We start from the raw sequence: 14287 nt of genomic DNA, 5'->3' as shown, positions 1-14287 counted from the left end.
ATTATGATAATTCTCAGAGTTTTTGGATAAATAACCCACAGATTATTGGAAAAAATTTCAAATATGGTTTTAAAGTAGGACTGAAGCAAGGTTAAAGTTTGATGGAGATAACTCAGTATGGAAGTTTCAGGTTAAATTGTTAGTTGGGGAAAATCTTAGTAGTGACTGAAAAGAAGGTCACAGAATGGTTAATCATTAAACAACCTTATCAGTAGTCATCGCATCCTGTTTCAATTACCAGGTAAGTCTCAACAGTTCTGGTAATTACCCTGGTTCTCCAGTATTACTGTCAGAGGAACTTGATAGGGCCAAGCACTTTAATGAGTATCCTACAATGGCATTACTATAATCTTTATATTCAGAGTAAGATTAATATCAGGCAGCTTCAGTCACATTTTTCTTGCATTACACAGCTATGTACAATGCGACTCTGCTAATGCTATTTATTCAATGAGTGCAATCTAGCTGTTAAATTAGTTTACAGAGCTATGGAAATTTAAAAAGAGGAAGGTGCTATCAAAATACATAGGCTTGCCTGAATGTATATGAACAGTATAATGAACAGTGTCTGGTTCTGTATCTGTACTTGCTGGCAGTGGTGTAGTGCAACTAACTTTAGTGGAAAAGTCATTCTGAAATTAAATCTTTCAACAAAGAGCAGAATTTGTACTTCATTTTGACCTCAGAGCCTCCACTCTTTTTGTAGTAACCCCTTCATTTCTATTCAGACTGGTTATGTACATCCACAGTGTGCTGTTATTTGGATTTCTGCTTATTCTTCTTTCTGATTTAGATAATGTTTTAACCATCTATTTCATACCCATCCAGAGTGTCTGTAACTTCTGATACTTTTTCTCACTATGCTCATGTGTTTTCTTCCCTGCTTTCTGTAATTTTCACCAGCCATTGCCCATTCATTTGGCTTTCAGAAGACAACCTCCTAAGCTGCAGGCAGTCTCTGCTTCTTGTGGACAGAGATCCTGAAACATGGCTTGGGTAAAGCAGACAGACAGTAGCATTACTTGCTCCTACATGTTTTTTCTATATACGCTATCAGGAGCTTCCAAAGGTGACAAGGGATCTCCAACAGCTGTCTCAGCTCTTGCCTCATGAGAAACCCTCAGCTTCCTATATAAATCCTCCTGCACAATCAGCAGGAAAGGCCACCATGCCAAACTTGGCAATGGGCTTCTAGCAGCTTTTAAGAGTTTGGTACTAGGAAGTATTTTCCCCACCACCTTTATAGATTTATGGTCTGGGTACATTTTCACCTCATGCTAACTTTTGGAGATACTATTCAGAATTCTGTTTCTCAGGACTGCAAATGAATTTATGAAGGTCCAGGTCCACTAATAATGGTGGAATCCCTGCAGAGACAAGGATCAGATGTATTTATTTTGTGAATAACTCCTTGCTAAGTACATGGTTCCTTCTCTCCCTCATCTTTGCTGAAGCCTTTTTCTGGCATTCCTGTAGTGATGTGGGCAGGGCAAGAGCCAGATTAGTTATGTAGGGAAAACCAAACTAATCTTTGAGGGCTGAGTCGGTGTGGACATGTGTTAACAGACACTGCACAGAGCGTGTTGCAGACTGCAGAAGACAATGCTGTCAGTAAAGCTGCAGAAGTTGAGGGCTTCAGCATTTCTCAACCTGCCTTTATCCAGAGCCAGAGGGCTCCTGTAATTTCTTTTGCTCACGCTCTCTCCTGAGGGATAACTTTCTATAAAGAAAATCAAGGATAAGAGAGAAGTAAGGCCTCTCTGAAGAGGCCAGAGGGATCAGTCTGCTGAATTTGATGCCTGAAGGTAGGGGATTCACAGTCAGATAGCCTGCATAGTAGAGAGTGGTAACAATTCTTACTTTAAAATAGCAGACAGATGCAGTAAAAAGTCTGTAGCAATGCCATCTATTTGTGAATTCTCCCTACACCAGGAAAAGCTCCCTACTAATAAGAAGTTAGAGAGTCTTCACTGTTTTTTATGGCAATGTTTTGCTTTTTCTAATTCTCTTCCTTATACACATTTCTAGCAGAGCAAATAATAGTTACAAATTATAATAATATAGCACTATTCTTAATCAACAGCACTCTCAGCTAGGATAATGTCAAACAATGCTGCAAACATTTTCTTGTTTAGGAAAATTGAGTTTTCTGCATTACTGATACAGAAGAATGTTGTCATATCTCAGCTGATAGCATGCACTGCTCTAGATGTAATGATCTTCTTTGGTTATAATGGTGATGAACCACTATGCAATCACATGTCAGGTTTTGACTGCACCTGTTTGCAAACTCAGGTAATTATGCTCCGTTGTCTAATTGCTTACTTTATGGATGTTTTGCTCACATGTTTTTAAGCACTGCTATTTGATTGCAGATAACTAACGGTAGGGATCTCTTCTCATTATCATACTTTAATATTTGATTTTTCTGATTGCTGCAGGTGGAAACAATAGGTGATGCATACTGCGTTGCAGCAGGGCTCCATAAGAAAAGCCTTAGTCATGCTAAAGCCATTGCCCTGATGGCACTGAAGATGATGGAGCTTTCAGAAGAGGTTCTAACTCCAGATGGGAGCCCGATTAAGGTAACTTGTTTGGTCTTTATTCTCAGCTAATCATTAGTATGTTGTCCTGATTAATTCCATTCTGTTGTGTCAGTAGAAATCTGCTTATATTTAGGAGAATTTAAATTTGCATCAGTACATCACAGGCCTTATTATGGCTGTATATTTTACTGAGACCCGTGAACAATTTTGTAAGATATGCCTCACTTTAACAAGCACAGTAGACCACACAGACTAGTTGTCACTTTGTTGTATGCACTGAATGCCTCTTTGTGTCTGGAGGGCATTAGATGCACGCCTGCAGCCTTTCTTGTAATTCAAATTAGTGTGAGAAGATGACAGTTCACATGACCCAAGAGTGTCCCATTCTACATGCCAAAGCACAGTATGTGATGGCAATTGGGAAATTCACCTTAAAAGTAGGTTCCTGATCTGAAGTTCAGCACTAGTGTAGGAACACTCAGTATTCTGTTGTTTTAAAGAGCTACATGCCTTTTTTCAAAATAGTTTTTGACCTGTATAAAACAAGAATGTGTAGACTTGTTGCTCTTCCTCAGTGTTAATGTGCTTCCTTCCCATACAATTCCAGTCTCTTCTAAGTTGTTACAGGAAGTAGAAGGAGATGGAAAATCCCTTGCTCCATTTTAAGGTTCCACAGCTGTTCTGCCTCTCTGGATCTTGTACCAACCTTGTAGCTTCTGGAGTTTGGAATTGCTAATGTTTAGGTAGAAGTTGTAGTAGATTCAGCAGGGAAGAAAAAACATGGCACCACATGTGCCTTTCTTTTCCAAGGGTCAGATTACACATGGTTTTCATTATGTGTGCACACTCCTGTTTCTGGTTAAATTGTTGTTCTCATAATAGAAACCTTTTGTTTTCAAAGCGAGTGGGGGATTATGTACAACAATTATTCAACACTGTCTAAAGCCTGTAACAAAAGCCATATGTAGCTAGATGAGAAGGGTGGACAGACTTCCCATGGGATGATTTACATCATGGATGAAATGCACTTTATAAATTGCAGTTCTTCAAGTCTGTTAAATTAGGATTATATCAAAAATGTTTCCATCCCCACACTTCAGAAAAAAAAAAAAACCCAAACAAACAAAAAACCTTTTTTGAAGGTTTAAACTTGACAGAAAGGAGATAAAATAAAAAATAATATTTTCAGGGATGTTGCTGTGATGCTCCTTGAGCAATAAAACAGTATACTTTTGAGTTCCAACTCTTCTCTAACTGAGAATTCTACTTTTATTTGTTTAGGTGTATGCTCTAGGATGAGATGAACCATGCTCTAAAAATGTATATTTTCTCAGTTCTCTATATGGGAAGTCTATGGATTTAGCTTAGGGGTAGATGTCTACACTGTAAACTTCTACACTCTGTCAGATGAATCCTCCTACAAATACCAACGAATGCATAGTTTTTCCTACTGGTTATATCAGTGATCATCACAGTTAAAAGTATATATATTATTTAAAAATTGAGTTGGCATGACTTTACCTTCCAGTCAATGTTGAATTGTGTGGAGTGATCTCTCTTTCTGTTAGATGCCAGTTTTTCACTTAAAATTACTTGAAAGTGCCCATTGAGCCACTATTTTTTTTTGTAATTCCCATTAACAAATGCCCTGTGTGCATAATAATGTCTTAAAGCTGTATCATGGTGGTTCAGATTGGATATCAGGAAAAAGTGATCAATCACTGGAACAAGCTCTCCAGGAATGTGGTCATGTCCCAAAGCCTGTCAGTGTTCAGGTGTCTAGACAATTCTCCTAAATATATTGTTTAACGTTTAGGTTGCCCTGTGTGAAGCCAGGAGTTGGAGTTGATGATCCTTGTGGGTCCCTTCAAACTCAGGATTTTATGGTTTTATAATTTACCTGAAGTTTAAGGAACCCCTAAGTATGTGTAGCAGTTACTATGGACTCAGCTCAGAACCATTAAAAAGAGTCTTACTGCATGACACATTTTACAATTAAAGCTGACCATTGAAATATTTAAATATTAATATCAGATACAACATACACAATGTAAGCTACAAAACATTTATTAGTGGTTTAAATTCTAAACAGTGAATTAAATTGTACTATAATGTGTTTACTTTGAGCTGGTCCTCTTGATACAGATGGCAAAAGTGGTGCAATATTTAACTACATTTTGATCTAAATTCTTATCCTTGATTCATGTTACCAAGCACAAGTCACATTTCCTGAGTCCTTGCCAAGTGCGTTGATGGTAGAATGCTGACACAGCTTTTTCTTTTCTTGTATTGAAAAACCTACATCAGTATTTGTATATTTGAAGAGAACTTGAAATCACAGGGCAGTTTCCTTATGCACAACTTTTGATATCTTTGACTGATTTCATGAGTTTCTGTGACTAAACTCCAACTTTGTTCTTCAGGATAGTCTAGTAACTATTTTGAAATAAGTAAGCAGTTACTTCACTAAGTCCAAGACAGTTGTTCAAAACTTGATTCCTAAAAAAAAAGGGACCTTCTGATCTCAGGAGTAAATAACAATGTTCTGTTTTCTCTTACCCTAAAACTGGCTAATAATAAAAATAGGAAGAAATTATTCCAGCCACTTTATGTAATACATAATAACATAGTTATTTGAAATTTGATTTCTGTTAGTAGGCTAACAATTACAGAACAGTTACTCTTTTCCAGTAGAAGAAAACATGCTAAAGTTTCCTTGGTGTTTGCAGGCGATTTATTTTCCAGAAGCATATCACTTTCTTAAGCTCTCTGAGGTCATCACAGGAAACCACGATCTCAGAAGTTATTCCCTGGGTTTGTGGGGTGTGACTGATATGATGCACATTTAAGAGGCTAATTACTTAGGGGCTGTCATTTTTACAGACAGAATCATTATGAATCTGTTTGGGTTTCCCTGGTTGCAGAGATTGCAGCTCTAGGGAAACCTAACTGCAATTATGAAATGTAGTGCTTTTTATTTGATGATTACTCAATTAGGTATGGCTGACTTTATGATTATGGTTTATGCAATTGTATATATATTCTAAATTACCTTGATGGATATATTTCATTGTCATCTCAGGACTGAATTCACCAGAATGCAAACATTTAACTTTTGTGCTGCTTGAAGTGTTCATCCCTGTGATAGTGAATATCTTTTTGAATGACCCTAACAGACCCTCAGATACAGCTCCAGGTACTTAGGAAGAGAAAGTTCTATGAACGAATGAAAAAATAGCATGTCACATAAGTGGGAATTTGCAATAAGATTTTCACTTGTAAAGTGAAATGAAGTTTGTTATCTGGGTACACAATTATCATTTGACAGTATTCATTGCAGTGACCACAGAAATACCTTGTTTGTACAGCTGGGTGCACTTTATGAAAAATCTACCCCAGAGAGCAAGGCTTGTGTGGCTGGTGGGCAGTGATGGACCTCAGGATGGTGACAAGGTGTATGAAGCAGGTTTGCTTCATAGCCAGGTGATGTTCCTGCACCCTGAGTCAGAGCTCGTAGCATGCCGATGAGAGAGCACCATGGTGTGCAGCTGACACATACTCAGGCATTTGACACTTCCAGCAGAGCCAAAGGCAGCAGAAATGAGTAAGCTGAATGGAGATCCTGAGCCTGCACTCTTTACACCTGCATGAATAGCCTGTGATGTGCAGGGTAATGAAAAAACTGTTGTTTTGCAGAAAGAGAGAGAGCAGCTATATTATAGCAGCCTCCAGAAATCCTATCATCAGTGCTGGAACGCAGGCTGCTCTTTTCAAAAGAAATATTTGTAACAGAAAATGGGCTGATCATTCTCCTGTGAGTGATGGACAAGGCTTTAGGATTCTGTATGATTTTTTTTTAAACTCAATTCTATTTGAGGCAAAATCCCATTACAGTAGCGTGAGCTAAGGCCTTAATACAAAAGAAGGTCTTTTGGCTCAGGCACTGCATGTAGAATTGGATGTATATTTATATCCATTCAGCAAAACACTTTTTAGTCCAGAAGCACTTGTTTGATTTAGGTTCTGTATGACTAATTATACATAGTGCTCTATGACTGTAGTTTGAAAATATTGATTTCAAATTGCCTCCTACATTTAAGTGAGTGTTACTTGAATTTGAGATATGCTTCATATTTTACTACATTTTTGTTACGATAAAGTGGAAGTACATTAATTTTAATAGCTAGACATAATCCTGTACGAAGAATTCTCCAGAGCATTGACCTTTAGAGATAAAGGTTGCAACGCAAATCTCATTTGATGTGTTAAAACCCATAGGATATTATCAGTAGCATCACTTTTTATCATGCTTCAAATCTTGCCTAATTAATTAATGTGCAGTGTGTATCCCAAATAAACAGATAGGCTTCATTTTCAGTTTATTTTTAAAAGGGTTTCTCTCACAAAGCATACCTAGTTTTGACTAATGAGATTTCCCAAGAGGTTATTCTCTAAGACTATCTGCTTATTTTTATAGTGTATGATGGTGGCCCTGATGGGGTTGTGAAGAGATACAGAACTGAGAACACACAGAGGAAAAGTAAATTATTTACATGAAGCTGCTGAAATTAAGTACAGGTGTTCCTGTCTAAAGCACAAAGACTGGGCCCTACCACAGTAATTCAGAATGTTTTAAAATATGTTACTCTGCAGCAGAAAAAGTCATGTTATGTTTCAAATGTTACCATCACATGAGAACTGGGCTTGCAAATGCTGTAATCACAAACTGCAGCAAATACATACCCTCACCTTTCTTTTTTTGCTCATGCTAATGAGTAGTTCATGCAATAATCTAACTAGGGTAGTGTGCAGAAAAAAATCTAGCTGATGCTGGCTTCAGTTGGGTTAGATGGGACTTTGTATTTGCAAGGTGTATAGTCTGGTCTTTAGTTCAGCTGTTTCTTATTACCAAAACAGAGCACTTGATGCATTTGTAGCTTCTAACTTTCAGATCTGAACTACTGAATCTATTTTCTTGTTGGATATGTAAGTATGTAGTCTGGTATTAGCAATATCAACACAAGAGCCTATCTTCATCTATAAGACAAGGAAGAACAGCATAGTAGAGGGACCATTTAGAATCATAGATTCGTTTGGGCTGGAAAAGGCCTTTAACATTGGGTCCAAACCTTACCCTAGCACTGCTAAGTCCACCACTAAACCATATCCCTAAGCATCACATCTATTCGTCTTTAAAATACCTCCAGGAAAGGTGATTCAACCACTTCCCTGTGCAGCCCGTTCCAGTGCTTGACAACCCTTTTGGTGAAAAGCTTTTACCCAATATCCATTCTAAACTGCCCTCTCACAATGTGAGGCCATTTCCTCTTGTGCTATCACTTGTTACTCAGGAGAAGAAACCAAAACCCACCTTGCCACAACCTCCTTTCAGGTAGTTGTAAAGACTACTAAGGTCTCCCTGCAGCCTCCTTTTCTCCAGGCTAAACACCCCCAGTTCACTCAGTTGCTACTCATAACACTTGTGTTCTAACACTTCTTTGATCATGCTCCAGCAGCTTAATGTCCTTCTTGTAGTGAGGAGCTCAATACTGAACATAGTAATTGTGGTGTGACCTCACCAGTGAAGAGTACAGGGGATGGTCAGACTATTTCTGATACAAGCCAGAATGATATTGATCTTCTTGGACAGCTGGACTCGTATTCGGTCAGCCGTCGACCAATACCCCCAGACCTTTTTCTGCCAGGCAGCTTTCCAGCCACTCCTCCCCAAGCCTGTAGTATTGCCTGGGGTTGTTGTAACCCAAGTGCAGGACCCAGCACTGAACCTTGTTGAACCTCACACGCAGTTGGCTTCAGCACACTGATCCAACCTTTCCAGATTCCCTCACGTGGAGGGTGGGATTAACCCCATCTAATTTCAAACACTGACATTGTGGGCAACTACATCTAAAATTTGTAGTTCCTCTAAATAGGGAGAGTAAAGCTGTTTTAATTTCTATTCATCTGACATGCTTTCAGTGTCTACTTCATAATGAAATATTTGAATGAAAATTTGTCAAGTAAGTCATCCCTCAATGTTTCCCAGGCTGATGAGCTCTCAGAAGGATTTACAATCACACTGGAAGGAGCTGGACACAGGTTCAAATCTTTGTTTGGTCACAGCCTTTCCATTTGAATTTTGGATGTTATACAGACTTTCTATGCTTCAATTTCTCATATACATAATGTAGGTGACAAGTTATACAAGTAGAACCATTTCTGTAGCATATCAAATCTGTGTGACTTTACAGTCATGCAGCTGCATTAGTTTTGCTTTGTGTAGTCTGTTTAAATACCTGTGGTCATGATGACGAACGCTGAAAGCCTGAGTTTGATAAAGCTCTAATCTCTGCCTGCCAAGTGCTAAATTTTAATAAGCATGAACTCTGCCCCAAAGGGTACAGAAGAGACAAAATGGCTTTGCCTCTTTTTCCTAGTGAGAATAACACTCTTCTAAATAACATGGAATGAATTTTAGTGTGCGTGGCCTCTTCTGATAGATTATTAAGTGTTCCCCTTTACATTACAGTTATATGGCACTTCATACCAGTAGATTGAAAGTGCCAGCATTTGCTTGAATGTAGATGGGTTTTTTAGTTTCTAAATGAAGCCACTGTTCCCAAACATATAATGAGGGAGAGTAGTTGAGCAAATGTTGTCCGTGTAATCCTTTCAGAGTTCCCTGTCTTGCTTTTAATTTAGATTGTAGTGTGCTAGTTTTATAACAATTTACTGGTCCTCACCAAATGTGCATCTTTACGTAAGCAGGAGAAGGTTGTCTGGTTTAAATTGTGAACGGCTGACTGCTGATGCAGGCATTCTCATCAGCCCTGTGTGAAAAGCTGCTGTGTTATGACAATGCTGCTTGCTCCATCTGTGGTCTCCTAGCAACTTCTCCTTGTACCTAATGTCTACATCAGACTCTGGAAGGTATATAATATCCTATTTCAGGCTGGATAACTTCATACTTGAAGTTTTTTTGTGTGAAAAGTCAGAAACAGTTCTGCAAAACAAACACTTGCATTGAGAGATTTTTTCCTAAAAAATGACCAAGGATCTTGTACAAGAGTTCTTAATTTTGTAGGCGTACCGACATAAGGGTAGCTCTAGTGCTTTGGGGAGCATTAAGAGCAGCACGTCTTGGGAAGTTTGGTATTTTTTCTGGAGACCATTCCTGGGAGATGGTGAGCCAAAGTCAGCCCTGGTGATGGTTCCCTGGACTTGAAGAGAGGTGTAACACCTCAGTTTCGCCCAACCCTCAGCCCTCCAGTCATTTTCACAGAAGTGCTACCTTTTGTCTGATTTTAATAGTTATTAATTTCTTTAAAAAATCAAAACCACACCCATTATTTGTAATTTATGTTCTTTTGAAGGGACTTCGCCATATCCAGTAATATATTACACCCGTTGTATCACAGTGCTACTGCATATGTGTTGGAATAACAAGGGTTAAGTGGGGTTTAATATGAGTTGTGGGTGAACAACAGCAGCTTTGTGGAAGAGACCTGTCTGAAAATTACATTGAAAATCAGTCCATTGAAGAAGGAAGTTTCTCAAAGAGTTTGTTACTCTTTCAAGGGATGTGCGTTTCTTGTTTCAATCAGGTGCTTAGGTAAGGTCTGCACTATATAATAAAGGTAGGTTTTCAGAGCTACCAGGGCTTGATCCTGCACAAAGTAAGGGTCAGGCTGCTATGCATGCAATCACAATGCACAGAGGCATAACATCAGCATCAGTAACCCAGAGTAAACCCAATTTGTGTTAATTAATCAGTCTTTAAAGGTAATCCGTTTCTGACTGCTGGGAGAAAGGGACCTGAAAGATGGATAGGGAGTTTTTTAATAACATGGTGATCACTGAGAAGAGGTTTTGTCTTTGCACTTTGGCCATTCTTCTCTCATGCCATTATTTCTGTGGTATTACTGTCCTGTAAGATGCACTAGTGCCTTTCTGTCTGTCCTTGTCCCCATGGCAAAGATAAAGTGTACTTATATAAGCCAGGGCACCTTGTGGACTTGTTAATTGTTTATTAGTTCGCAGTGACTACTACATGGTCACAACTCTTTATGAGTGACTCACAGTACTTAGATTTAACGGAGTATAGAAATGCCTCTGTAATTCTGTCATGTGTCCTGATCCCTAAGACATACAAAATCTTAGTATGGTGGCTGCACCTAGTTTGTAACTTTGTCCTAATGCCTCACAGAGAGCAGATACTTTCATTTCCTTCTCCAGGTGACATATGTACACAAAGAGGAAAACCAATGAGGATTTCAAGATTTAGATTCCCACATGGAATTTGTGGCCACAGGATGTGCAGCTGGATTGTGGGGTTAGGTTTAGGGTCATGGTGTGACATCTATCACTGGTCTGATTCTCACGGTTCAGCAATCATTCCAAACACAAACGCCTCCAAGTAATAATCCAGATGTCTGGCTAGCAGTAGAGCTGGTTGGGAATTTTCCATGGAAAACACTTTTTGGATGAGAACACTGAATGATCAAATCCAAAAACTTCCATAGAAATGTCTTCTCACATTTTCATCAGGCAGATTTACCAGATCTTGGTAAATTTCTAAATTTTCTGAAGAAAAACTTGCTACAGCGTGGTAAATAGATTAGTGACTAGAACAATCATGTGAAATAAATAAAAAAAAAAAGATTTTAAACAGATTAAATTGTTGAAGTTGTGACCTTTATGGAAAACAAACAAATACACAAACCAAACCAGTCATGCATTCTTGGTTGTCTAGGATGGAGGATATCCGATGATACTGTTTTGCTCCTGGCTTGGGTTGGGGCACTTTTTGCTGCCAAAAACTTCATAATCTGGTTTTGACTGTTAAAGTCAGTGGAGAACTTTGATGCTGAAGCTGGAATTTTCTACTGTCATTACCTCTTTATTTATATATAAAGAAAGCAATAAGAACAAAACAACAGTGACACAACCCAACAGGTGAATATTTTTGTGGTGTGCACAGGAATCTCAGGAGGTTGGCATTGTTACATCTTTACAAAGGGAACAAAGGACAAAAATCCTAGGAAATGGACAATTCCATGTGTATAGTAATGTTATATATTTATATAAAAATGAAAAAATCCAATATAATTTAAAATTATCCATGAATATTTAAAGCATTGGCCTAGGGAACCCAGGGTGACTGAGTGCTGAACTTTTGTTTCTCCTATGTCCTAAATAACTACTCACTTTTTCCCTCAGTGTGTTTCCCTGTCATATAAAAATTAAAAGTCAGCTTTCTGCTATCAACTACAAGACTATTTTTCTTATCTCCTGAGATGGAGGAGAGAAAACATTACACAAAACCTAAATGAAAGTAGTGATATGAGATAATATAGAAACCTACAAGGACTCACAGGAGATAAACAGTAATAGACCGAGAAGCAGACACAGATTTTGAATAAAAATTGTGCTTTATTGGCTTTTATGCAGCCCAACCACATAAGTGTGAACAGAGAATGCTGCTAGGTTTGAATTGCCACCTCACCAAGTGAAGAGGCATAGGTGATCCCAGTGGCCTCTGAGTGGGACATAGAGGGGAAAATGCCTTGCCCTTTTGCAGCTGTAAAGGTGGTTGTTACCTGAGCGTCTGTGTTTCCAGCTGCTGAGATGCTGTCAGGTAGCCGCCGCCCTGTTCTCCATTGCTACAGCATCTGCCCTTTCTTTCAGTGACCGAGCTGCCTGCGTCTGCTTTTTGGTCTGCCTGCTTTAAAAAGTCAAGGGCTAATATCTTGCCCCTTTAATCTTATTTTGTGGGGAGAATTATGCTTACTGCAGGAAAGAGCCACACTGTCAGAAAGCTTTTTCATGGTGCAAAGAAGAGCACCTCAGTAGTCTTTATCTTTTCTGACCCTGGATTGCCAGCAGAGCCTTGCACCTAGTCCTTGTAGGTTGTCTCATGGACAACAGTTTCTTTTTCAGCCCCACTGGGTAATCCTGCAGATATGTTAACCTTTATGCAGATCTGGCCCCATTCTCCACAGTTTTGGAAGTTTTATAAACAAGTGCCAGCATCTCCTCTGCAAGATTAAGAAGAAGAAACTGTAGTTGTTAATGGGAATTCTCTACTCGTCTTCCTCCATTCCCTCCAAAAGGCACACTTCTGAGAAGAAAAGTAAAAGTCTTACGCATCGTTTAAAAAACTCTGATACATAACTGTTGTTATTATTTTGTGCTAAACAGTGAGTCATCACACTGTTCTATATTTGAGTGAACAGTTCAGATGGGGGGTGGATGCTGGAGGATTATACTTGACCTTCTGTTCGAAGCTGACAAGTTCAGCAACATCGTTCAACTGTTTCAGACTAGTTTAGTTCCCTAAGGAAGAATGTATTTCCTGTCATAAATAAATCCATAAACTAAATGTTTCATGGTATTTGAGCTTCCTTTCATATGAGACATGGAGTATTTTGGAAAAAATGCCAATCCATCAAAGGAACTTGCAACAACTTATTTTCAAATATCTTCCTTGAATTTAAACTAGGGTAAAAGTTATTTGGTGTAAGTAGTCATCTTCAGTGACTTCATATTGAATAACCTGAACTTTTATTTTTAAACAAAACGGTCTCTATATTTTGATGTATTTCATACTTTGGGCTTGTTTTTGCTTTAATATTTTAAAAAGAAAAGAGAGGCAAAGACATACGTTTTGAATGGCGAATAAGGGAAAACAAGTCACAGACAATCTGAGGTTATTCAGTTAATTAGCGGGTTCTTTGGTTTCTTCCTAGCATGTGACTTATTTGATTAGATCAATGAAAAGAAAGGGAAAAGTAGTTTAAACAAAACTGGATTAGGATGTAATGGGATTTCTCCCACCTGGCAGAATTTGAAAGGGCACAAGTGATTATTATCCAGAAGGACGACCTGAGTTTTTTCAGGGTTTGAATCTTTGTTACAGGAAAAAGAATGAACCCAAGGAAGATGGGGAATGATGTATTTCTGAGATCTGTTTTCCTTCCTGCAAATTCTCCACACTAGCAAACACAATGGTCTGGATAATTTCTTACTGGGATATAGTTTTCCTAGAGTAAGCAAGGTAATTCTCGACATTTAGCTAAATATTTTGATACTGGTTAAAGCCCCCACCATTATCTTAAAATCTAGAATGACAAAAAAGCTTATTATAACAAAACTTAATCAAAAGTCATAGAATCATAGAACAGCTTAAGTTGGAAAGGACCACAAAAAGTCAGCTGTTCAAACCTTTCATAGGAGAGAAAGCCCAGATGAGATTGTCTAGCACCCTGTCCAATCACATCTTGAAAACCTGCAGCAGTGGGGACTCCATTGTAACCCTGGGGAGGTTGTTCCAATGATTGATTGTTCTCCACTGTAAGAAATATATTTCTTACATTGAGATGAAATGTTTCCCATTACAAATTTTACCTCTTGCCCCATGTCATCTCCATGTGGCTTCTTGTGAAGAGAGAGCCTCTGTCCTCTTTGTAGCTGCCCTTTCAGTACTGAAACACTTTGATGAGGTCCTCAGAGCCTTCTCTCCTCCAAGGAGAAAAGACTTAACTCCTTCAGCCTGTCCTCATAGACAAGGTCTCCAGAACTTTCATCATCTTTTTGGCCCTCCTTTGGACCCTCTCCAGTTTGTCCATGTCTTTCTTGAACTGTGTGGTCAGCACTGAACACAGTGCTTCAGGTGCATCCTGAAAAGCACTGAGTAGAATGGGATGATCATGTCTGTGTCTCTGCTAGATGCAGCCCAGGAT

At 38.7% G+C, this 14287-nt stretch overlaps 1 protein-coding gene across 1 annotated transcript in view; it reads left to right on the top strand.

The window, feature by feature from the left end:
• Nucleotides 1-14287, top strand: part of GUCY1A2 (guanylate cyclase 1 soluble subunit alpha 2) — a gene marked incomplete at both ends in the record, with an annotated part of 151320 nt that overhangs the window by 102352 nt on the left and 34681 nt on the right. Inside the window, one exon of the mRNA XM_084277537.1 lies at nt 2442-2585. Within this exon, the coding sequence (XP_084133663.1) occupies nt 2442-2585 (144 nt within the window). The remainder of the gene's footprint in view (nt 1-2441; nt 2586-14287) is intronic.

The sequence above is a fragment of the Gallinula chloropus genome (assembly GCF_964237585.1).
Source record: "Gallinula chloropus genome assembly, chromosome: 1".
Lineage (NCBI taxonomy): Eukaryota > Metazoa > Chordata > Aves > Gruiformes > Rallidae > Gallinula > Gallinula chloropus.
Note: the sequence above shows the minus strand (reverse complement) of the source record. Positions and strands in the feature narration are given on the sequence as shown.